We start from the raw sequence: 25657 nt of genomic DNA, 5'->3' as shown, positions 1-25657 counted from the left end.
CCCTGACCTTTGTGCCCTCCCTGGGCAGAGCCGTAGTAGCTGAAGAGTCGGTCCAGCATGGTCTCCTCTGTCCCTCCGGGCTGGACGGCCTCCTCCTCCATCAGCCACAGCAGTCCCCGGGCCTCGTCCGTCCTGGCCAGAGTGCGCACCTGCAGCCAGCAGCGCCACACATCCTGTCAGAGGTCAGTGACCCCACAACCACACAGCCAGCTGTCCCCGGGACCGTCTCACCCTGGACAGGTCTCACAGTGGACCGTCTGTCCCTGGACAGGTCTCACAGTGGACCGTCTGTCCCTGGACAGGTCTCACAGTGGACCGTCTGTCCCTGGACAGGTCTCACAGTGGACCGTCTCTGATGGTCGCTCCCTCAGCCATGAACAGGACATTTCGTGGAGCCATCAGAAGGCTCTACACTTCCGTCCATCCTCCCTGCTGGGCTGCCACTCACACCTCCTGCTGCTCTCGGTGTTTTTTACCTCTTAGACTACTTTATTATTAGAACGACAATGATCAGCGCGGTTTTCACTGTTTCACTGGACACTCAGACGCCTTCAGCTTCAGCCTAACATGAGGTTTTGTTAAACTGTCTACTCTAAAACAGAAAATGAACCATCCCTCAGTATCCAGGTGTCTGAATGTCTTCAGGATTTTTTGCCATTCTGCTCTTGGTCTTCATCAGTAAACCTCTGAGATCAGGGAGAAGAGAATAAAGTTTTCTACAAGGACAAATAAGTCTTCATCACTGTTATATGATGGACTATAAAAGACCAACAATTAAATGTGTCCTTTATTAAAGACTGGCTGGACATTATTCAGTCAGTCTAATACCAGTCAGGGTATTAATGACAATCTGACACTAAGTGGAAACACAGCAGCTCTTCACTCTCCGTCTGAAGCACTCTAACGGTGTGTTGAGGTCTGTATCAGAGTGTGTTCTGGACGGTCAGAGGTGTGTGTGGTGGGCTGGCTGCTGGGAGAGACGGGCTCCAGCTGAGACGAGCCGAGACGGCAGGACGGACGAGCGGCGAGCTTACCAGAGCTTGAGCCGAGGCTTGATCGACAGCGGCTACAGAGAGAGAGGGGCTGGACTCTATGTCCTCTAAAGCAAGCTCTATGTTCTCCTGGACGCAGGACGACAGAGGATCGGGTTAACACACACGCAATCACTGCTCTGGAAGTCCAACATGTTTCATGAGTAACATTCAACAGAACTGGAAAGCAGCTGATTGAGAGGATTAACAGAGGAATCATTTCCAGCACAACTAATAACCTGCAGATTAGGTTACAGCGTCTGAAACGTCCCGTCATCTCAACCAGCATGGGAACAGAGGGATCAGCAGTGTGTGTGTGTGTGTCTGTGCCTCTTTGTAGCGGTCCAGCTCGTGCACGAAGGTGCGCTCGTGGAACAGGGTCTGCAGCCTCTCCTGGGTGTAGTTGTGGCACAGCTCCTCGAACGTGGCCCCCCGCTGCTGCTGGGCCCAGCGGGGGTTCTGGAAGCCCGGCGTGTCCACGACCAGCAGCGAGCACAGCGAGTGCTGGCTGGACTTCAGAGCCCTGGGACGCGGGGACAGACGGAGAGGGACGCGGGGACAGACAGAGAGGGACGCGGGGACAGGCGTCACTTGGCGCTGGCCTCGGTTCGGGACTGCCCTGTGGTGAGGATGTGAGGACTACCTGTTGATGAGGGAGACGACCAGAGTGAAGAGCTCCGAGTACAGTCCTGACGCCATGGCCTCCAGACACTCCAGAGCCGTCACCTTAGAGCCTGAGACAACCACGGGACGGGAGACGGACACGGTGAGACGCTGAGTGTGACCACAGTGACACACGGAGGAGCTTCACTCTGACACAGCATGAGGACAACGGGGTGGGAAGCCCACGCTGCTGCTCGGCCGAGAGGAGCACCTGCTCAGGTCTGCCACCTGGTGGCGAGTGCTGCGGTACCTGAGCCGTCCGCCGGGCCGCCGTCGTCCGGGGCTCCTCTGAAGGAGGCGGAGTGCTGCAGCCCTTTGGCCTGCTGCTTGAAGATGGCGGAGGACAGCTCCTCCAGGGAGCAGCCCAGCAGGTAGGCGGCCTTCTGGGCCCACTCATGGCGGGCAAACTGCCGACGGCCCGCTGGACACAAGACAGAGGACATGAGGACAGGAGGACTGACAGCATGCACGGCCAGAATAGGCTCTATCACCTTTGACCCGGACCAGCCTGACCCGGGGAGCTCAATGCAGACACACTACCACAAAACGAAACACAGCTCAGCACGCCGTTTAAAACACTCGAGGAGGCGGTCTGGGTGCGGTCTGGGTGCGGTCTGGGTGTGGTCCCAGTGCGGTCTGGGTGCGGTCTGGGTGCGGTCTCGGTGCGGTCTGGGTGCGGTCTGGGTGCGGTCTGGGTGCGGTCTCGGTGCGGTCCGCTGCTGGTGTGAACGCTGACCGGCCTCGGTCCTGTCCGCTCTGTTGTGGAGAAGGCTTTTTGGTCGGCGGAGGCTGCTGGCCAATCAGGGTTCACTTCCGTCACCCAAAACACACTATTGTGTGAACAGCGCCACCAAGGGGCAGGAGGGTCATAGTGGTGAGTTCATGTGGACAAACAAGTGGTGTGAATGAACCGAACTAGTTGACAGCTGCAACGTTTATGAATAATTTATGTCCGAACCGAACCACTCTAGGACTAGTAGGTGTGAAAGCACCCTAAACATTCCTCAGTGGACCAGAGAACCAGAGGACCGGAGGACTGGAGGACCAGTGGAATGGAGGACCGGAGGACCGGAGAACCAGAGGACCAGAGAACCAGAGGACCGGTGGACCAGTGGACCGGTGGACCAGAGGACCAGAGGACCAGAGGACCAGAGGACCAGAGGACCAGAGGACCAGAGGACCAGTGGACCGGAGGACCGGAGGACCAGAGGACCAGAGGACCAGAGGACCGGTGGACCAGAGGACCAGTGGACCGGTGGACCGGTGGACCAGAGGACCAGTGGACCAGAGGACCGGTGGACCAGTGGACCAGAGGACCAGAGGACCAGAGGACCAGTGGACCAGAGGACCAGAGGACCAGTGGACCAGAGGACCGGTGGACCGGTGGACCAAAGGACCAGAGGACCAGTGGACCAGTGGACCAGAGGACCAGAGGACCAGTGGACCAGAGGACCGGTGGACCGGTGGACCAGAGGACCAGTGGACCGGAGGACCAGAGGACCAGAGGACCAGTGGACCGGAGGACCAGTGGACCGGTCGACCGGTGGACCAGAGGACCAGTGGACCAGTGGACCAGAGGACCGGTGGACCAGAGGACCAGAGGACCAGTGGACCGGAGGACCAGAGGACCAGTGGACCGGAGGACCAGTGGACCGGAGGACCAGTGGACCGGTCGACCGGTGGACCAGAGGACCAGTGGACCAGTGGACCAGAGGACCAGAGGACCGGTGGACCGGAGGACCAGAGGACCAGAGGACCAGAGGACCAAAGGACCAGAGGACCAGAGGACCGGAGGACCAGAAGTGATCCTGTGAGGTCTGGCTCAGACTGTGACTCAGGTCATGTTCAGACCGAGTTGGGTGGAGCCAGGACCCCTTTTGGGAAGTGTGAGTTTGTAAATCAGCCTCCTCATAAGTAAGTGAATGGTGTTCTAACCGTCAAGCCAAAAGGGCGTCAAACCAGACAGAAGCAAGTCGGGTGCCGGAAGGAAACGCCACACCTGTTCCAAAATAAGTGATTTCAAAATAAAATCTGTGTCGTGTTTTTGCCTTAATATTCTATTTTTCTACTTCGTCTGCTAGAATACAGAATAAACAACATGATGTAGTCATTATACGCATTAGAAGAAAGAACGCTTTTGTACCTCGTCACTGCAGGACAGTCAAACGACTCCAAAATTGCACAAAACAGCTCTATGACCAGAGCGGCTTTGTGTTTCTGCAAAATCAAGCGTCTTTTTTGAACACGTCGGACGGGTTGATGAAATGATTATGTGTTTAAGAAGTGTTTTTTTTAAATTATACAAATATGGTTTTAACGTGCATTTTCAACCAAGATGGCGGTTTGGGCTGCTTTCTAAGTGTTAATCGAGTTTATGGTGGGAGATAGGGGTGGGCGGTACAGATGGTATAAACCGCATGTGATATAAAATTGGCCCACGGTAGGGATTTTGGTCATACAGCCCAACCGCGATAGCACATTACGTCCTCTGGGTGGCAGTAATGCAGCTGTTTAGATGCCCGGTTCCCTGAAGAAGAAGTACACAACAACAGCGATTAGGGCTGAACGATATATCGTTATCATATCGATATCGGGATATGAACATTCAGGACATTAGTTTCTCAAAATCGACGATATCAAGATTTCCCCTGCTTGCCCTGCGTGTAAGCTTGCCCGTGCACAGGTCAGGCCAGCCAACCACAAACCTCCTTTACTGGTTGACAGCTGATGGCAGCCAATGAGAAGCATCAGAGGGAGGGGCAGGAGGGAGACGCTCACTCACATGTGCTACACGCGGCGGAGAGGAAGCAAAACAACAACATGAGAGCTGAAGAGAGGGCGGCTGCAGAATCTGCACAAACGAATTTGGTGGTAGCGGCAGTGAGTTCTCATTAAAAAAAAAAACTGCATTTTTTTACATTCTTCTGTATTATCAGGGCGTGAAATTCCCTATAAAATGGCGGCGGGGACCAATTGAGATGGAATCTCCGCCGGTTTAGGTCCATATAAGTCGGTCCTTACTGCCTGTTGGTTTTTTTTTTATCATGAAATTGCGTCGATTCTCTTTTAATGAATCAATCAGAACCAACACGCCTCGTAACTCTGGGATTCCATGTTTGCATTCTTCTTCTCTGTGCTTCACGCTGCACTATGCATCTAACCATCACAATGCGCCCTCTGCTGGATTGAAGGACGTACTGCTGGATTCAGGCGCTGCTGTGAACTCCAAACAACAAATACTTCAGAGCACAATGACAGCAGTGGGTGTAAACAGTAGTAACTGTAAATATGCAAATCTGCCAAAACAGTTATTGATTTACTGCGATGCTACAGTTCTCCACCCCTGAATGAGGCAATCACAGCTGCAGAACAACATCAATGAACATCAGTGAGAGAGGTCCTCCAGGGTCTGATACATACACAGACAAAACCTGGTCAGATTAAGAATTGAATAGAATCAGAATCTATACTGACATTCACAGCCATCAGCAGGATCTTAGCTAAAATACTTGGTTTCAATTTGGTGCAGCTGCATTGTATGAAATATGGTTTGTGCTGGTATGGATTCCAGGGTTAATGTGCCACTACCACCAAAGGAACTAGTCAAAGCTGCCGACGACTGCGATACTGGAGAAGGAGAGACCGGCGAGAATGAAAACTAAACGCACAAGCCCTCACCGGTGGGATTATCTCCAAAACAAACAAAAATATGAAAAAGGAAAAAAAAAAAAAAAAACTTTTTACACATTCTTCATTCCTCAATGCTCCACTTAAACATTCTGCCAATGAAAATCATTGCTGAAAATGGTCATGTAAGGAATTAAATGAAAAAAAAATTAAATACAAATTAAAAAAAAAAGAAAACAAACCTTCAGCAAAATAAATAAAAATAATTTTATAAATTTGCAACTTAGGGTGGGCCATATAGCATAAGAAGATCTACCATCCCAGACACAGAGCAGCAAATAGATATAAACAGAACTAAACAAGCACAACAAAATACAACAGTTAATTAAAAAATTATTGTTGGATCCTGTTTTTGATCAGCATTTTACAAAATTGAAAATTAAGGACCTGTTAAAACTTGTGAGGACCTGTTAAAAATTTCTGAGGACCTGCTGAAAATATTTGGAGGGCCTGTTAAAATTCTGACGAATTTCATGCCCTGTATGTTTTTATTTTTCTGAAAAATGCTTAACTTTCACTGAATCCATTGTAATATATCGTATCGATATCGAGATATCTGCGATGGCTGCTTCACGGAGGCAGCAACACCATCCATTAACCTGTGAGTATCAGCTCCTCCTAAACCTCCTTCATTACCTGTGCAACACCTGGAACCCTCTGATTCAGAGAACAACCTGCAGCTCCTGCTGCCTTCAGGGACACTTCAGAAAAGTAGCCTGCTGATAGACACTGCCGGTGCCTCAGTCAGCTGTTAGCTTAGCTGTTAGCCACTGACAAACTGGGATCAGTCAAAAAGAAAAAAGAAAAAAGAAAAGAAAAATGGCGCGATGCCAAATCAAGTTGCCGACCCCTGATCAAAAAGCTGGACCTGGTTTGGATTCAAAGTAACTTGACTTCTATTATTTAATAGTTTGAAACTACTTCCTGCTTCCATGCTTGTGCCATGTGCTATGGTAACCATTAAGACTGTTATGCTGAAATTTATATATCAAATTATATCGTGATATAAATTTTAGGCCATATCGCCCACCCCTCGGGAGATCGACATATCTGGCAACCTCCTCCAGCGGACTGCAGAGTCACCGCAGACGGTGCTGCGGTGACTCCGTTCTCCAGACGGAACGCAGCCAGAAGAACGGTTGTTCTATTGTACATGATTTTTCTGCAGGCCGTACAAATCGACTTTCAGAAGCAAGACCGGCTCTCCACCATGCTTGATGTGTGCGCTCAGAGTAACAGTTGGCGTTGTGCGTTATGGAAGCCTCACACGGACAAAAGTGCGGCAAACGAGGAAAGCTGGCTCGACCCAGGGAGCGACCGTGTTCTCCCTGCTTCTGGATGGAGCCGGGTCGACCCCGGACCTCCTCCTCGAAGCGGCCCCGGCTCGACCCAAAAGTAGGTCGACCCAACGTGAAAAACGTGTTCACACTGTGGCTCCCGGCTCCACCACGGCAGTGAGGTCGAGCCAAACGCTTTGGTGTGAACACAGCCTCAGTGTCTCTTTAACAGTGTGGACTTCTCTCTGGACATGCTTGTCTTCGGGGTGGTTTGTCTGTGAAGAACCTGGCTGAAGATGAAGACATGTAGGTTCTCTGTTTGATTTCGGTCTGGGATGTTCTCTGGTCTGCAGAGCACCCAGAAACCAGAGTTTATGCCGGCCCATGTTGAATAAAGGCTGCACTGTGCTGAACCCTGAAGGAGTCAGTCCAGACCTGCTTTAGAGCTCAGCAGAACCGGAACAGTCCTGAACAGTCCTCTTCCCGAGAGGAGAAGAAACAGGCCTGACAGTGTTAGCCGGAGAGAGCAGCATGCTCATCAGCACTACGGACAGCAGAAGCTACCACCATGCTGACGGCACGAGGCCTGGAGGGAGACGGCCGTCAGGACAGGTGTTCATTACCTTCATGTCCGTCTGCTGGAGCACAGCGCAGCATGCAAACATGCAAGGAGAGAGAGGGAGTTAGAGAGCAGAGCACATTCATCACTTCACCACAGAGAAGCAGCAGGGAGGACCAGGACTAGGGCTGGGTACCCTTATTTTTTGGGTACAAGTACTTTTTTGATACCTCACGTTCGGTACCGGTTCCTGAACGGTACGTTTTTCAGTACCTGCCTTCACGGCCACAGACGACACCATGACTGCATTTTCACTTAATGCCAATAGGTGTGCTGTTCGCATGTTCAACCTTATTTACACAGACACCGCAGAAGAAGGGCTGCAGGCTCTCTGCATGTTGTTAGAAAAGAGTGTGAGCCGGCGAGACGTGGTAAAATGTTCAATGATGCGATGCACCGTTTTTTCAGTAAGAGAGAAGAACTGAACGATCGTTTCCACACATTTTATTTACTCAGTAGCAGTTAAACTATATCACAAGTAGTTTCTGTACTCAAAAGACCAGGATTCCTTATGGATAGAACATGGCAGAACAGTATTTAATGCCTCTTTCAACCAGGATATTGTGTGATTCATGTGACAGGAGAGAGAGAGAGAGAGAGAGAGAGAGAGAGAGAGAGAGAGAGAGAGAGAGAGAGAGAGAGAGAGAGAGAGAGACAAAGCGGGGGGGGCGAGGGCAGCGGGGATTGAGCTGTTTCCGGTGGATGTTCAGCAGACAGTGGATATATCTGCTGCAGAGCTAACTCTCCTCTGCTGGGCGAGCGACGTGCTCTCTGGCTGCTCCACACGCTGATTGACAACACGACAAGGCGGAAGCTTGAAGTCTATTGGCTGACGCTGACCGCCGCTTTTTCTGATAACATGGGGGTCTATGAGACGAAGGCGGGGCTCATAAATACATTTTTATATTGCTTTATGCTAATATTATATTGTAGTATGAACCAGACTGACACATTGAAGCTCTGTTGAAAAATGATTCATACATTGGAAACGAAGAGAAACTCCGGACACCAGCTTTAAGTGTGTTAGTCGGGTTCGATGCTATAATGGCGTGGGGAGGAGATGAGCGCTGTGCTGGTCAGGTGACCGGGCTCACCCGCTTCTACCCCTCTCCCCCTGCTTCCTACCCTTGGTGGCGCCTGCTGCTCCCAGGTGGTAAACGGCGCCCAGGATGAGCCAGAGCGCCTTCTGCTCGTCTGCAGAGACGCCCAGGACCTTCATGGCGGCCTGCAGCTTGGTGAACTGCTGCGAGGCCCGCTGCTTGTCTTCAGGCTGAAAACCATCCAACACATCCAACACATCCAGCGTCAGCCAGCTGCGGGGGAGGGGCGGGCGAGAGGAGCTTCAGGTGAGAATACCTTAGAGTGCGGCAGGATCCCAAAGGCGCTGCTCTCGGCCAGGTGGTTGAAGTGCAGCTCCGTCCTGAAGAGAGAGAACTCTGGGATCAGTCAGCTCGGGCAGCAGCTCACCAGCCCTGACCCAGAGAACTCTGGGTCTGCTGCAGGCTGCATGAGGAACCAGGACCAGTCCGCAGGAAGACCACCTCCCACCTGCTGCTGGAGCTCTGAATGAACACACACTACTGCCGAGCGGCGATGAAGGTGTGAAGCTGCCGGTTGTGTGTGGAGTGTGTGTGTACCTCAGGCTGCTGTCCGCTCCCGCCAGCAGGTAGTAGAAGACGTTGAAGGTGGACTCGGCCTCTGGACGTCTGCTCACCCTCAGCTTCTCCAGCAGCATCGTCTGCACAGCACAGCCCCGCCCAGCTCAGCTCTGGGTGTGTGGGTGTGTGTGTATGGGTGTGTGTGTGTGTTTGTGTGTGTTACCTGGATGGAGGCGGACGCCACCTGTCCAGCCTGGTCGAAGTCCAGAGACACCACATGTGAGAACCTGCTGGCGTTGGTGTTGATGGAGGTGGAGCTGTTTCCAAAAGCCTCCAGGATGGTGTAGACGGCCTGCCACTTCTCCGCTGCCATGGCAACACACACACCAGGACACACAGGACACACAGGACACACAGGACACACCAGGACACACAGGACACACAGGACACACAGGACACACAGGACACACAGGACACACAGGACACACAGGACACACAGGACACACAGGACACACAGGACACACCAGGACACACAGGACACACCAGGACACACCAGGACACACAGGACACACAGGACACACCAGGACACACAGGACACACAGGACACACAGGACACACCAGGACACACCAGGACACACCAGGACACACAGGACACACAGGACACACAGGACACACCAGGACACACAGGACACACCCGTCAGCATCAGCATCATCACTCTCATATTAATCACCCTCATGATGATGCTCAATCACTGCCTAAATCATCATCTTCATCCTGCTACTCATCCTCATCATCATCAATATCAGTATTAGGGATGTGTGAGCACCGATTCCTGTTATCGGTATTGGCCTGATACCAGTGGATGATACCAGGTATCGGTATCGGGCCGATACTGGCCTTATTTCAAAGTATGGAGTACTCATGAAGGCTACCGATACCAGATACCTGATACTCAAGACAAGAAAATCCCAGGCGTAGTGAGCCCTCCTCACCAGCAGATGGCGGTAGTGCGACCAAATGGGATGCAAGCTGCCATTCAACATGAACGAGAAGAAGCCCTCCTCTTGGGGAGTTGGCGCTGAGCTACACTGCAGCGGGTTGATTCTCCATGAGTCTCATCCAGAGCAGAGACAACAGGATGAATCCAGAACGGCTGCTCGTCTCACCAGAACTTCACCAGAGTGGAAATTCTGTTATATCAGCGAAAACGAGCCGAACTTTGCAGAATGGTAACTCTGCAAAGCTAACATTGCTGGAGGAGGCGCGCCATCTTGAATCATTTACCACGAGTAATTTATTTAAACACCTCAGAGTGAAGCCTGCGGACGAGAGTCTGACGAGAGTCTGACGCTGTTGTACTGGAAGAAAAACTCCTGCAGCAACTCGACGCAAACTCTGCAGAAGACCGAGAAACTGAAGAGCAGCGATCCGAGAGCAGCACAGAGAACACCAGCAGCTCTTTAAACTAAGGGGTTATTCTATCTTTGACTTTAGTTCATAAAAAATCACTAAAATGAGAACATTAAGAACTTTAGTTCATGGAAAGTATAAGACTCAGAGAAAACTTTTATCTTACACTTTAGTTCATTTATAAAATGTTAAAATAGGTTCATTTAACAAAGTGTATCATTTAGAGTTGTTTGTTTACATCTTGTCCTACAGGTCATTTAAAAAAAAACCTTAAAACTGAGACATCGTTTTATCTTGCACTTAATTTCATTTAAATAAGTGTAAAACTCAAAGAGATTGTTTAATTTTTCAGACTATTATTTTGGACTTGAACATTGTGGCTGTGCTGCATTTTTTAGAATTAAAAGTCATTTTTCAAAAATCATCTGTCATTGCATTATTTTAAATTTTATGTATCGAAAGTGTCGGTATGAGTATCGGTATTGGTGAGTACTGAAGATGAAGTACTTGGTATCGGCCTGAAAAAAGTGGTATCGAACATCCCTAATTTTTATCTTCATCCTCATGGTCCGGGTCTTTTCATCCACTGCATCTCTTCGCTGTTTCATTTCCTTGGCTCTTTTCTCAACACATTTTGCCATCAAGGCTGTTTTACTGTAAAGAACCTTCAGCAGTTTTCATTTTCTACCATTTCCTTTGGAAGCAGCATTTACCAGCTGGAGCGAGAGGCAGGAGGCCTGATGAGAGGAGGCCTGATGGGAGGAGGCCTGATGGGAGGAGGCCTGATGGGAGGAGGCCTGATGGGAGCAGGCCTGATGGGAGGAGGCCTGATGGGAGGAGGCCTGATGGGAGGAGGCCTGATGGGAGGAGGCCTGATGGGAGCAGGCCTGATGGGAGGAGGCCTGATGGGAGCAGGCCTGATGGGAGGAGGCCTGATGGGAGGAGGCCTGATGGGAGGAGGCCTGATGGGAGGAGGCCTGATGGGAGCAGGCCTGATGGGAGGAGGCCTGATGGGAGGAGGCTCTCTGGGAGGAGGCCTGATGGGAGCAGGCCTGATGGGAGGAGGCCTGATGGGAGGAGGCTCTCTGGGAGGAGGCCTGATGGGAGGAGGCCTGATGGGAGGAGGCCTGATGGGAGGAGGCCTGATGGGAGCAGGCCTGATGGGAGGAGGCCTGATGGGAGGAGGCCTGATGGGAGCAGGCCTGATGGGAGGAGGCCTGATGGGAGGAGGCCTGATGGGAGGAGGCCTGATGGGAGGAGGCCTGATGGGAGGAGGCTCTCTGGGAGGAGGCCTGATGGGAGGAGGCCTGATGGGAGGAGGCTCTCTGGGAGGAGGCCTGATGGGAGGAGGCCTGATGGGAGGAGGCCTGATGGGAGGAGGCCTGATGGGAGCAGGCCTGATGGGAGGAGGCCTGATGGGAGGAGGCTCTCTGGGAGGAGGCCTGATGGGAGGAGGCCTGATGGGAGGAGGCCTGATGGGAGGAGGCCTGATGGGAGGAGGCCTGATGGGAGCAGGCCTGATGGGAGGAGGCCTGATGGGAGGAGGCCTGATGGGAGGAGGCCTGATGGGAGCAGGCCTGATGGGAGGAGGCCTGATGGGAGGAGGCCTGATGGGTGGAGGCTCTCTGGGGGCTCCAGCTGAGCTCCGGGCGGAGGCCACCTGCTGCAGCCTCACACAGATCCAGACCGAGCAGCTCAACACGTCTGAGGTTTGCATGTTCCTCACCAGAGAAGATTTTGCCCGTGCTGCCGGCGATGGAGACCAGGTACTGGACCAGGTGCTGGCAGTTGGTGGTCTTGCCGCTGCCGGACTTCCCCAGCAGCACCACGGACTGGTCCTGGCGGGTGGTCAGCAGGTTGCGGTACGCCGACTGGGCCACCGAGTAGATGTGCGGCGCCGTGTCCTCCCGCCGGCAGCCTTTGAACATGTGCATGACCTGAGGGGACAGAGGACCCACGCACACTCAGAGACACTTGAGGAAGACGGGACGGCGGCGGCAGGGCCGTCCAGAGACCCAGAGGCCCGGCGGGTCTGACGGTGACTCTCACCTTCTCGGAGTACATGGAGGGCGTGCTGAGCGGGTTGATGACCAGCAGGTTGGGCCCGGCGTAGCAGTGGATGAGGTTTCCTCCGTAGCGCTGCCTCAGGCAGTGCATCACGCTGGACTCGTTCAGGTACAGCAGCGCCGCCAGGTCCTCGCAGCGGTCCAAGGACGGGGGGTTGGCCTGTAGACCGGAGACAGGACCGTTCACACACACACACACACACACACACACACACACACACACACACACACACACACACACACACACACACACACACACACACACACACACACACTGCTGTCTGGAAGGCCTTCAGCTGCCACGCCGGGACGGCCCGGAGACGCCGTCCCACCTTCTCGATGTCGTCTTCGTCCACGTCCAGCACGCTGCCGTCGTGCTCCAGCTGGACCCGGAGCCGGCCCTCCGGCAGGGCGCCCGCCTCCGTCTTCACCACGGTGGCTGTTCAGACAACACACACACCCGGTCAGATCGCTTCAGGAAACACTCCGTCACCTCCACACACACACACACACACACACACACACACACACACACACACACACACACACACACACACACACACACACACACACACACACACACACACACACACACACACACACACACACACACAGCCTGTTTCAGCTTAAACACAGCTCTGTTTAGTGAACTACACCACAGCCGCGACGCTTCACCACAGGAATTAAACACATCTTAAAGGGGCTGTATCATGCAAAATTCACTTTTTGTATGTTTTAACCTTGTTATATAGTTCTGTTCTCACCAGAAACTCCCCAAAGCAGTTGTTTTCCTTCATGCCTGCATGTTTGAGCTTTCCTCCTTGTTGTGCTGCTCAGAGAGGCAGCCCCTCCCACACCGTGAAAATGCTCTGTTTTCCACGTCGACGTCACACGGTGAAGACGGCTCCCCTGAGCCCCCCTCCCTCCTGCAGCCCCTCCCTCCTGCAGGCCCTCCCTCCTGCAGGCCCTCGGCAATCAGCGTTGCTGCTTTTTTCTAACTCTGATTACGGAGATAAACTTTAACCATCGTCTGAAAGCAACAATCAAGCAAGAGCAAGAGTCTGAAGGGTCTGGAGGGTCTGGAGGGTCTGGAGGGTCTGGAGGGTCTGAAGAGTCTGAAGGGTCTAGAGGGTCTGGAGGGTCTGAAGGGTCTGAAGGGTCTGAAGGGTCTGGAGGGTCTGAAGGGTCTGAAGGGTCTGGAGGGTCTGGAGGGTCTGCGCTTGGTGAGTTTCTCACAGGAAAAGACGTTTTCGCGTGTATATCCGTGTAGAGAAGCTAGAGCTAAAGAGCTAAAGCTAACCCTTAGAGACGCTAACGTAGCTCTGATTGGTTGAAGTAGCTGTCAGTCAAAGTCCACAGGGGGAGAGGCGGGATTCAGTGAAACAGAGCGTTTTCTCTTCCAGGTTTCAGAATTAGCCCCAGAAAATCTTTTATTTCACACAAAATGACTTTTCCTTAGCGCCAAAAATAAACTATTACCATGTTAATGCCATTTCCAGGGTTTGGACGAGCTAAAAAAGCAGGATACAGCCCCTTTAATAGATTTCACCAGTTTGTGTGTGTATGTGTGTGTGTGTGTGTGTGTGTGTGTGTGTGTGTGTGCGTGTGTGTGTGTGTGCGCGCGGAGGCAGGGGTCGGGTTCAGGTGTGTGTGTGTGTGTGAGAAGAGTTTGAAGTGTGTGTCCAGAGGCAGAGGCAGTCCGGTGCGGCCTGCACTGCCCTCTAGTGGCGCTGGCCGGCAGTGCGTCCCTCACCCAGGGAGAAGCCCTCTCTGTGGACCAGCCAGACCTTCTCCGAGCCATACCAGGCCTGCTCCGCCGCGATCTGCTCCTCCGTCTTCACCTGCAGGAATGAGCAGCATGTTACCACTCCGTCACCGGCCTCCACCCGCTCCACCCGCTCCACCGGCCTCCACCCGCTCTACCCGCTCCACCGGCCTCCACCCGCTCCACCCACTCCACCGGCCTCCACCCGCTCCACCCACTGCACCGGCCTCCACCCGCTCTACCCACTCCACCGGCCTCCACCCGCTCCACCCACTGCACCGGCCTCCACCCGCTCTACCCACTCCACCGGCCTCCACCCGCTCCACCCACTGCACCGCCTCCACCCGCTCTACCCACTCCACCGGCCTCCACCCGCTCCACCCACTGCACCGGCCTCCACCCGCTCTACCCACTCCACCGGCCTCCACCCGCTCCACCCACTGCACCGGCCTCCACCCGCTCTACCCACTCCACCGGCCTCCACCCGCTCCACCGGCCTCCACCCGCTCCACCCGCTCCACCGGCCTCCACCCGCTCCACCGGCCTCCACCCGCTCCACCCGCTCCACCGGCCTCCACCCGCTCCACCCGCTCCACCGGCCTCCACCCGCTCTACCCGCTCCACCGGCCTCCACCCGCTCCACCCACTCCACCGGCCTCCACCCGCTCCACCCGCTCCACCGGCCTCCACCCACTACACCGGCCTCCACCCGCTCCACCGGCCTCCACCCGCTCCACCCGCTCCACCGGCCTCCACCCGCTCCACCCGCTCCACCGGCCTCCACCCACTACACCGGCCTCCACCCGCTCCACCGGCCTCCACCCGCTCTACCCGCTCCACCGGCCTCCACCCGCTCCACCCACTCCACCGGCCTCCACCCGCTCCACCCGCTCCACCGGCCTCCACCCGCTCCACCCGCTCCACCGGCCTCCACCCGCTCTACCCGCTCCACCGGCCTCCACCCGCTCCACCCACTCCACCGGCCTCCACCCGCTCCACCCGCTCCACCGGCCTCCACCCACTACACCGGCCTCCACCCGCTCCACCGGCCTCCACCCGCTCCACCCGCTCCACCGGCCTCCACCCACTCCACCGGCCTCCACCCGCTCCACCGGCCTCCACCCGCTCCACCCGCTCCACCGGCCTCCACCCGCTCTACCCGCTCCACCGGCCTCCACCCGCTCCACCCACTCCACCCGCTCTACCCACTACACCCGCTCCACCCACTACACCGGCCTCCACCCACTCCACCCGCTCTACCCGCTCCACCGGCCTCCACCCGCCCCAGCCGCTGCCACTCACTGCACAGTGGCTTCTCTGCTGCTGCTGAGGGATCACAGCGTCTCCCACCAGAGAGCACACGGCTCAGAGGAGAGCGTGAAGCCGCAGCAGAGCCCCCCTCCAGGGATACATGTTTGATTCCCAGCAGAGAAGAAAGCATGGTGAAATAATGAGCATGCAGTCCACTCAGCATGCTCTGACACACTGGGGGGGGGGGGGTCTTCAGGGTGAATACACTGCCAGGGGCAGAAAGGAACGAACACACACACACACACACACACACACACACACACACACACACACACTTAAAACCAAATGTCAACCATGAGAAACTCAATGGGAAGATTTGAAATAAAACACATGGAGTGTAGAAGTGAGGAGGAGTGTGACGATGAAGAGCTGCAGGCACAGAGCAGGACAGTCCACGGTGCAGGGGACAGTGGGACATTACAGTCAGGCACAGAGCAGGCCACACCTGGGGCTGAGCAGCAGCAGCATGAGAGGCCTGCAGGAGGGCCAGAGGGTCCTCGTCCTCTGAGCCCTGGTCAGTGCGCAGCATGGAAAGGTCAGAGGTCACAGGAATATATGAGTGCAACAGTGACTGACACACACACACACACACACACACACACACACACACACACACACACACACACACACACACACACACACACACACACACACACACACACACACACAGTCCTGTCAGAGGAGATGCAGCAGCAGACAGAGGAGGTGGTCCAGGAGCTGCGGAGGTTCATGTTAATCACACGTTTACAGGTGAGAAGACAAACCAGAGTCAGAACACACTCCATCCTCACACACTCCATCCTCACACACTCCATCCTCACACACTCCATCCTCACACACTCCATCCTCACACACTCCATCCTCACACTGCTTCACCAGACTCCTCCTTCTTCATGAGCAGCGGCCCGCCTCCTGAGGAGGTGGAGCCTGGAGTCTCTGCTCTGACCTCCGCCCTCTACCAGGCCTACCAGCAGGCCAGCTCAGGTCAGAGGTCAGCACAACCTGGGACTGAGTGAAAGCTGCTGCCTCTGAACCCGGACCCGTCTCGGCACAGCTCAGAAAGTAAGAAGCTCCACGCCACAGGGAGGCGCCGTGCTGCAGCGACGCCACAGTGAGGCGCCGTGCTGCAGCGATGCCACAGGGAGGCGCCGTGCTGCAGCGGCGCCACAGGGAGGCGCCGTGCTGCAGCGACGCCACAGGGAGGCGCCGTGCTGCAGCGACGCCACAGGGAGGCGCCGTGCTGCAGCGGCGCCACAGGGAGGCGCCGTGCTGCAGCGATGCCACAGGGAGGCGCCGTGCTGCAGCGGCGCCACAGGGAGGCGCCGTGCTGCAGCGATGCCACAGGGAGGCGACGTGCTGCAGCGATGCCACAGGGAGGCGCCGTGCTGCAGCGGCGCCACAGGGAGGCGCCGTGCTGCAGCGATGCCACAGGGAGGCGCTGTGCTGCTGGGCTGCAGGAAGGAGGAACAGAAGCAGGCCTGTCCTGCAGGACAGCTTCACAGGAAGTCACACTCTGGCACACCACATCACACACCCCAGCAGCAAAGCCACGGGCAAGCAAGGCTGCAGTACCTGAGGGGGGCCCGGGGGGGGCGCCGCACAGCAGACAGGCGGGGCAACACAGACTGCAGGGTCCAGCTGGGCCGCAAAGCAGTAGAGAGACAGTGAGAGAGGACAGGGAGGACAGGACAGACAGAGGACAGGGAGACACTGCGGTGGGGCTGCAGTGGAGGATCAGTGTGGCGCTGTGTGGATCAGTGCAGCAGCATGGAGGCGTCGGGGGAGGATTCTCCTCAGTCCAGCTTAGGGAGGGGGTACCGAATTTCGGTAATTTTTTGGTACCGACCGAATTCCCGCTGAAGTACCGAGTATCGATTCACAGGAAATCCGTCGGTACCACATATGGGCCACCCCGCCCCTGTTCGGAGGTGTTCGCGGGAGGAACAAGCCGCTTCTGCGTCTTCTGCTTCTGCGATGGTCGCTCCCGCTGCATGTCACTTCCTAAACAATGCTCTGCGCATGCGCAGCTCGAAACAAGAGCGCGCATCGAGGCGGCGACTCCACATGATATGTCATCATGCAAAAGCGGTCCCACGTGGCTTTTGATTGGCATTATGACTGCCCAATCACGAGTTGGAACCAGACAATTCTGATCCTCCAGTAAACCTTTGAGTGTTTGTTTACTGTAGAGGTGCCTGGTGCTGCTAATGTGAAACATTTTATACAGTTATTTATTCTGAAAGTTGTTTGTTACTGTATGGGCAGCAGGTGCAAATGTGAAACATTTCATACAGCCATTTATTTTGAGTCTATTTTTATTATGTCTTTTATTATTGTTATTTATTTAATTTTTTTACTTTACCCCCACACACATTTTTCTCAAGTTCTATGTTGGAGTTATTTCAGTTGTTATTGAAGCATAAATGTTGAAAATTCCGAGTTTTGACTATTTTTTAAAATATACAAAATAACTAATTACCAAATGCATATTCCCCCCCCCCCCCCCCCCCCCCCCAAAAAAAAAAAAAGGATTGAAAACAGGTACCGAAAAATACCGGCATCGATTCGCAGGTACCGAGTAGCGGTATCGTATCGATTCAGATGTGAAAGGTACCCATCCCTAGTCCAGCTGACTGCTGGGAACTCGCACACCACCGGGAGTGGGCGGGTCTGGTGTGTGTGAGCACGATGTGTGAGCAGGGTGTGTGTGTGTGTGTGTGTGTGTGTGTGTGAGAGAGAGCTGGTTCAGCCTGACTCAGCTGCAGCGACGTCACACTGACTGAGGAGAGACGCTGGATCAGTGTAACTGAGGATTTAAACTCTGCTATGAAGACCATCTGGACAGGACGCCATGGGAAGAGGTCCAAGGCCAGTCCCGGTCTCCAGGGAGCCCAGCGGAGCCCAGCGGAGCCCAGCGGAGCCCAGCAGAGCCCAGCAGAGCCCAGCAGAGCCCAGCAGAGCCCAGCGGAGCCCAGCAGAGCCCAGCAGAGCACAGCAGAGCACAGCAGAGCCCAGCGGAGCCCAGCGGAGCCCAGCGGAGCCCAGCGGAGCCCAGCAGAGCCCAGCGGAGCCCAGCAGAGCCCAGCAGAGCCCAGCAGAGCCCAGCAGAGCCCAGCAGAGCCCAGCAGAGCCCAGCAGAACCCAGCAGAGCCCAGCAGAGCCCAGCAGAGCCCAGCAGAACCCAGCAGAGCCCAGCAGAGCCCAGCAGAGCCCAGCAGAGCCCAGCAGAGCCCAGCGGAGCCCAGCGAAGCCCAGCGGAGCCCAGCGGAGCCCAGCGGAGCCCAGCGGAGGCCAGCGGAGCCCAGCGGAGCCCAGCGGAGCCCAGCGGAGCCCAGCGGAGCCCAGCAGAGGCCAGTGGAGGCCAGCAGAGCCCAGCGGAGCCCAGCAGAGCCCAGCAGAGGCCAGTGGAGGCCAGCAGAGCCCAGCAGAGCCCAGCAGAGGCCAGTGGAGGCCAGCAGAGCCCAGCAGAGCCCAGCAGAGCCCAGCGGAGGCCAGTGGAGGCCAGTGGATCTGTGGCCTGAGCTCCAGGTCTCTGCAGAGTGTGGTGCTGTTGTGTGTTGAAGCCTGAGAGGTTTACAGGTGCACTGAAGATCCTCATCAGGCGTCTCTGAGCCTCCTCGGTGGGACTGAGCGGCGCCTCCTACAGGTCAGAGCAACAACACATTGACTCAAAGCTGACGGGTATGCGGGAAGCCACGCCCACAAGCCACACCCACACCTCACACTCCACTCAGGCTGGAGCGGACACACCTGTACGGTTCACATGCAAAGACAGAGCAAGTACCAGCTCTCACACACACAGGACAGCGTGCGCACACACACACACAGGACAGCGTGCACACACACACACAGGACGGCGTGCGCGCACACACACACACACACACACACACACACACACACACACACACACACACACACACACACACACACACACACACACACACACACACACACACACACACACACACACACACACACACACACACACACACACACACACACAATATTTATGCTTCTGTTTTTCAGCCAGAAATCCTGCCTGGAGTCAGACGGTGGTGAGGAGCATGAAGAACCCTCACTGGGTTCATCCAGCTCCAGCTGCTGTGTTCATGCAGGGTCCGTATTCTTTCCCTGAAGCAGGTTCAATAAATCCCGATCCTGCAGCAGCGCTGCGGCTCTGCCCTGCTGGAGGCCTCATGTACCACGCCTCGGTCTGACTCCGCTTTATTCACACCAGAACTCTCCCATGATGCAGCACTGCATCTAATTCAGTCAGAGAGGAGTCGAGCCAACCTCCTCCAGCAGGAACTCTCCTCAAAACCCAGTTCCAGTCTGGAGCTACACTGTGCTGGGTGACACAACCAGGAACTGAACCAGGAACTGAACCAGGAACCTTCGGTTCTGCCCACAGGCCCGTAAAGAACACTGCCAGGCTCAGGAGTCCTGATACACAAACCCAGTTCCACAAAATAACTCCATGGCACTGCAGTAAACACTCAGCAGTACTGTAGTAAACTCTCAGCAGTACTGTAGTAAACTCTCAGCAGTACTGCAGTAAACTCTCAGCAGTACTGCAGTAAAATCTCAGCAGTACTGCAGTAAACTCTCAGCAGTACTGCAGTAAACGCTCAGCAGTACTGTAGTAAACTCTCAGCAGTACTGCAGTAAACTCTCAGCAGTACTGCAGTAAACTCTCAGCAGTACTGCAGTAAACGCTCAGCAGTACTGTAGTAAACTCTCAGCAGTACTGCAGTAAACTCTCAGCAGTACTGCAGTAAACTCTCAGCAGTACTGCAGTAAAATCTCAGCAGTACTGCAGTAAACTCTCAGCAGTACTGCAGTAAACGCTCAGCAGTACTGTAGTAAACTCTCAGCAGTACTGCAGTAAACTCTCAGCAGTACTGCAGTAAACTCTCAGCAGTACTGCAGTAAACTCTCAGCAGTACTGCAGTAAACTCTCAGCAGTACTGCAGTAGTTTTCAGTGAACTGGTACTGGTGCCTGTTAGCAAACACTGCAGTGCTCCTCACCTCAAACATGCATGGACTCGTGCTTCAAACTGCCGGCATGTACCTCTGGCTGACTGACAGCGGGAGGGGCTCCTGAAGGGGGCGGGGTTACAGCCGGGACGGAGGGAGGGGGGCCGGCGGCGGCCGGTGGAGGTCTGAGGATGGGGTTGAAGTGTGTTGGAGGACTTTTCTGTCCTGCTGGGCGGGGAGAGGGGGGACTGGCGGTGCTGCGCTTGGCGGTCTCCGCTGGTTTAGGGACCGGGATGAAGCCCGGTGCAGCACCCGGTGGGGTGGGCTTCGGTGCAGCACCCGGCGGGGTGGGCTTCGGTGCAGCACCCGGCGGGGTGGACTTCGGTGCAGGACCCGGCGGGGTGGACTTCGGTGCAGCACCCGGCGGGGTGGACTTCGGTGCAGGACCCGGCGGGGTGGACTTCGGTGCAGGACCCGGCGGGGTGGACTTCGGTGCAGCACCCGGCGGGGTGGGCTTCGGTGCAGGACCCGGCGGGGTGGACTTCGGTGCAGGACCCGGCGGGGTGGGCTTCGGTGCAGGACCCGGCAGGGTGGGCTTCGGGGCCGGGATGAAGCCCACCACCGTAGGAACAGGTCCGGGTCTGGAATGAGGACCTCTGGGAGGAGCTTGGACTGTCGGGTTCACAGAAGCGACAGGAGCGATGAAGCGGCTGCCACCTGCAGCGCTCTGCGCCAAGCCCCGATCCCCGTCCTGGACTTTTGGGGGGTCCTTGTCCTCTTTGGGGTCAGTTTTCAGGTCTCTGGACTGAAGGGGTTCCTCTTTCCCATCCTTGGCCGGTTCCGGGCGCTCCTCTCTGCGTATCCGTGGCCGCGGCTCTCGAGTCCGACCTCGCACCATCAGGCTGGTCAGACCTGGAGACACGTGGTCCTGGTCTTCGGTTCTGATGGTGTCATGTTTGAAGGAGAACCCAGACTTCGTGTGGACCTTTGACCCCGGTGCCGGACCTGGCTCTGGAGCCACTTTGACCAGCTCATTACTGAGTTTGCATGTTTCCAGAGCCGTGCCGGCGTTCGGCCCCGGCACAGAGGTCTGCTGGTCGTCCGGTGGCAGGACCTTCCGGACCACCCGGCGGACCACCTTCACTATTTTCTTGCGTGTCAGGCCCGGGTCCTCCGCTGGGTCCACAGGCCCGGTGCCGGGTCCCGGCTGGCTGCTGGGACCGCTGTGTGTTCCGTTGACGATGTTCTTCGGTACTGTTCCATTCTGCTCCTGCGAGTGATGGATGACTGGCTCCGGACCCACAGGAGCCTGTGGAGGTTCGGGACTCCTAATCCTTGCTGCCATCTTTGACGGGGGCTCTGGGCTTTTAAAGCGCTCGGGCACTCTGACGGGGGTCCTGACTTTTGGCGGGGACGGACTCCGGAGCCGGCCACCTGGCTCCGCACTGGAAGCTGGTGGAGGACTCGTGGACTGGAAGAGCCCCCGGCCCGGGTCCAGAGCTGGGACTGATTTGGCCCGGCTGGACAAGCCCTCAGTCTCCGTCTGCTCAGGAGGGGGAGAGAGCAGGTGTGAGGAGGGAAGGTCTGCTAGTAGAAAATAAACAGCTGGTGTCTGATGGCTCTTCATCTGAACCAACAAGAAACACCAAACTCAACAGAAACTTTAAAATACACACTTTTACCTCTGTTTGGCAATAAACTACGAGTGGATCATGCAGGCAACATTTCAGTCACACTGGCCAAGATATAAGGTCAATAGGGAAGATGACGGAGGTTAAATACGCCGATAACAGATTCCCAAGAAGACTAAGAAGTATATTACATTCATAAAGCCTCAAGTCCAACAAGTTAACCTGTAATGAGGTAAAGGAGCCAGGGCGGAACGTCTGAAGTGTTCAGCTGAAGCGCTGGCCATTACTCAACTCATATTCATGTTCCACTGTGCTCTCTTAGACTTTTTTTTCTGATTCATTACTTCCTGAAACGACGTTAAAAAAATAAATAAAATTTAAAAAAAAAAAAACTACGGTCAAAAAGATTCATGAGGTTCATTAAAGTCCGAGTTAACCAAAATCAGCCATTTTCTTCTAAACACCTTAAATAAGTCATAAATGTGTTTCTTTACAACATATAAAAGCCATTCCTCCATTTATGATTTCATTTTGGAGGTAGACTTCTCAGACTTTTTTCACCGCTTCTGTGTTCAGGATTTAATGGGCGGGTCAGAAATGAGGGCCGCGTTACGTAACGCGGCCCTCATTAGCATAAACCCGCCCCCCGGATGCTGAGCGATATAAAAACATGTAGCACATTAGCTTCGGTGGTTTTCCCGCTAGCTTTCGAGTCTCGGATAGCATCTCGTACGACAGTTTGCAGCTAGCTAACCAGTCAACCAGCCAGCTAGCCAGGCATGTCATCTCCACGTCGCCCGTGCATCTTCCCTGGTGCCACAGTGTGCAGGGTAACGATGCCATGAGCTAAATACACCCGCGCAGCCCGCCTCGCGGGTTGCCCTCGTCCCCGGGGGGCGTCGGCTCACCCTGGGCCCGCCACCGCGCCGCGAGGCGCGGCCGGGTCAGGGAGGCCTTCTCCCCGGGGGTCACGGGGGTTACTCCGCGGGGCGGTGTCCGACACCGCCGCGGAAGGCGTGTCGGTTTCGGAGGGGGTTGGGTCGGCGGTGGCGACTCTGGACGCGCGCCGGGCCCTTCCCGCGGATCTCCCCCGCCGCGGACCCACGGCTCCCCCGCCCGGAGCCGCGGGTCGACTCGGCTGGCGCCTCGCAGCTGGCTGAGAACTGGTGCAGACCGGGGGAATCCCACTGGTTCATTAAAACACATAAATGAGCATTCTGATGGAGGCTGTGAGGAACGAGGCTGAGCTCCTCAGCATCTGACTCAGAGTCAGTTTTGGCTCTGATGGCTCACATTGGTCGGGCTGGGTCCATCTCGGACCCAGCTGCAGGCGGCTCCCCTCCTGTGGGCGTGGCTCCAGGCTTCCAGCTGACACGCCCCCAGCGTTTCACAGCAGACAGAAGTGCTGGTTTTTACGTGATTTTGAGACCTTATTTTATATACTTGCCAATTTTTTTAATCATTCAAATTTGGCTCAGTGGTTGATGACACATGTTTATGCAGTGTGACAAACTCAGAACACAAATTTATTTCTGCTTAACTCGGACTTTAAAACTTTCTGAAAAACCAAAACCAAAAAGTGACACCAAGGAATTATGATATATGATGTCCATATACTTTCTACCGCTGGTATTACGTCAAACACAGATTACTTTCTACCACTGGTATTACATTAAATACAGATTACTTTCTGCTGCTGGTATTATATTACATCCAGGCCCAGTGGATGAGGAGGTCTGGGTGTTACTGTACTTACACTTTGGCTGCCAGGTTTGTTTTCATCCTTGATCTAAATGTGTGGATATAAACAGAAGACAGATCAAACCTCGGGACTCCGGCCTGCTGCCAGGACACACCGTGCACAGCCCACCACTGCCAGGACACACCGTGCACAGCCCACCACATGCACAGTCCCTGTAGGACGTCCCAGAGCCACACTTCTACATCACACACTCTCTGTGTCTACAGACTGGCTCAGCAGAGCTTCTGCTCAGAGTCCAGCAAGGTCACAGCACATCAAGCTGTTAGTCTCACGCACACGCACACGCACACGCACACGCACACACACACAGTGTGATCCACAGTGTCAACCAATGCCGTAACACCATGCATTGTAAGAGTGATTCATCCAGAGTGCACAGGACACTTCCCTTTTGCTCCCAGAAGGAGAAGCGAGATGAGAAAGCCATGATGGCTGATCAGCTGTCATGAGCTGAGAGCAGGAGGTGGAGGATGTGGAGGAGGGGGCTAGGAGAGGAGAAACATCAGGGTTACCGTCACCAAGGTGTTTCAGCACACACTCAATTTACAATCCCAACCCCTCTAACTAATAACTCCAGAAAAAATATGTCAGACAATCAGCAGCATTAACAGGCAGATCTGAGTTGACAAACCGATCCAACAGTCACCTGTGTTTAGCTGAGTTCTTGGAAACATTGACAACACATTGAGGAGCAGCAAGCCGCGGCTGTTTTCCATTCATGTCAACAGAGAGAGAATGACCCCAGAGGTGTTTGAACTGATCAGATAAATAGGAGGAAATTCCAGAACAGCTGTTAGAGAGCGTTATCAGAGCTCCAGCCTTCTTTCAGGAGATAGGAGAGGGGAGAGCTGACAGCCAGAGGAGAGAGTGATACGCCACAGAGACCACCACTTCAAGCTGACACGGATTCCTGTCCAGCTCCACGGACACATGTCCAAACGCGTCACAGACCGTCCTCACAGAAACAGGACCCGGCCCAGTTCACGTCACGGCAGCTGACCAGACCAGAACCAGGGGTCACGTCCCTCTGGTTCCTCCTCAACGGGCTGGATCAGACCAGGATCTGAAGACAGACCTGCTCATGAATCACAACTGACACAGACTGAGGGGCTTTCATTGCCCCATGATGAAGCATCCAGAGTGTGGGTATGCTGGCCTAGCAGAGGAGACCTCCTCCTAGAGAATCCAGCCGGCGGACCACAGGAAGCTGCTATAAACAGCAACACAAGCTGAAAAAACATCGTGACTGTATGAGCGCTGCGACCGCCGCCGTGTGGCTGGATGTTACTGCTGGACTCACAACAAACAAGAGGGTTCACTGCTACATCAGCCCAGCTAGGCCTGTCCTCTGTGCTGAGTTAGCATGTTCTCCCTGAGCCTGTGTGGGTTCTCACCAGATGCTACAGGTTCCCCTCTCCGTCTAGAAACTTGGTCCAAACAGCTGTTTTCTCCACAGCTCATCTGAAGCCTCACAACATGATAAACGCTCACGCCCGAGTCCCAGACCGGACCAGCATGACACACGTTAGACAACGCTACGGGACACTACAGGATGTTACACGATGCTACAGGATGTTAAAGGATGGTACAGGACAATACATGACGTTACAGGATGCTACAGGCTGTCTCAGGAAGCTACAGGATGCTACACGACGCTACAGGATGCTACAGGCTGTCTCAGGGCGCTACAGGATGCTACAGGACGCTACAGGATGCTACAGGACGCTACAGGACACTACAGGACACTACAGGATGCTACAGGACGCTACAGGATGTTACAGGACGCTACAGGATGCTACAGGACGCTACAGGACGCTACAGGATGCTACAGGACGCTACAGGATGCTACAGGACGCTA

General features: G+C 55.0%; 2 protein-coding genes across 11 annotated transcripts in view; both read right to left on the bottom strand.

Moving 5' to 3' along the window:
- Positions 1–25657, bottom strand: part of myo18ab (myosin XVIIIA b) — a 100202-nt gene that overhangs the window by 37567 nt on the left and 36978 nt on the right. For 5 of the 10 annotated variants that reach the window (XM_030108052.1, XM_030108051.1, XM_030108055.1 and 2 more), the window contains exons 3-17: positions 19006–19068; positions 14106–14193; positions 12685–12791; positions 12336–12512; positions 12013–12223; positions 9099–9241; positions 8915–9015; positions 8634–8697; positions 8403–8547; positions 7282–7293; positions 1945–2115; positions 1675–1765; positions 1362–1554; positions 1035–1121; positions 8–149 (exon numbers count right to left, since the gene is read on the bottom strand). In XM_030108052.1, coding sequence (XP_029963912.1) covers positions 8–149; positions 1035–1121; positions 1362–1554; positions 1675–1765; positions 1945–2115; positions 7282–7293; positions 8403–8547; positions 8634–8697; positions 8915–9015; positions 9099–9241; positions 12013–12223; positions 12336–12512; positions 12685–12791; positions 14106–14193; positions 19006–19068 — 1795 coding nt within the window. The remainder of the gene's footprint in view (positions 1–7; positions 150–1034; positions 1122–1361; positions 1555–1674; positions 1766–1944; positions 2116–7281; positions 7294–8402; positions 8548–8633; positions 8698–8914; positions 9016–9098; positions 9242–12012; positions 12224–12335; positions 12513–12684; positions 12792–14105; positions 14194–19005; positions 19069–25657) is intronic. The other 5 variants (XM_030108056.1, XM_030108061.1, XM_030108060.1 and 2 more) reach the window with 3 other exon arrangements.
- Positions 20435–23810, bottom strand: LOC115400282 (basic proline-rich protein-like). Its single transcript, XM_030108067.1, has 2 exons — positions 23794–23810; positions 20435–21949 (listed from the first exon to the last, which is right to left on the bottom strand). Exon 2 carries the CDS (start codon positions 21749–21751, stop codon positions 20459–20461), a length of 1293 nt encoding a protein of 430 aa, XP_029963927.1. The 5' UTR covers positions 21752–21949; positions 23794–23810; the 3' UTR covers positions 20435–20458.

The sequence above is a fragment of the Salarias fasciatus genome, chromosome 14, assembly GCF_902148845.1.
Source record: "Salarias fasciatus chromosome 14, fSalaFa1.1, whole genome shotgun sequence".
NCBI classification, from domain to species: Eukaryota; Metazoa; Chordata; class Actinopteri; order Blenniiformes; family Blenniidae; genus Salarias; species Salarias fasciatus.
Note: the sequence above shows the minus strand (reverse complement) of the source record. Positions and strands in the feature narration are given on the sequence as shown.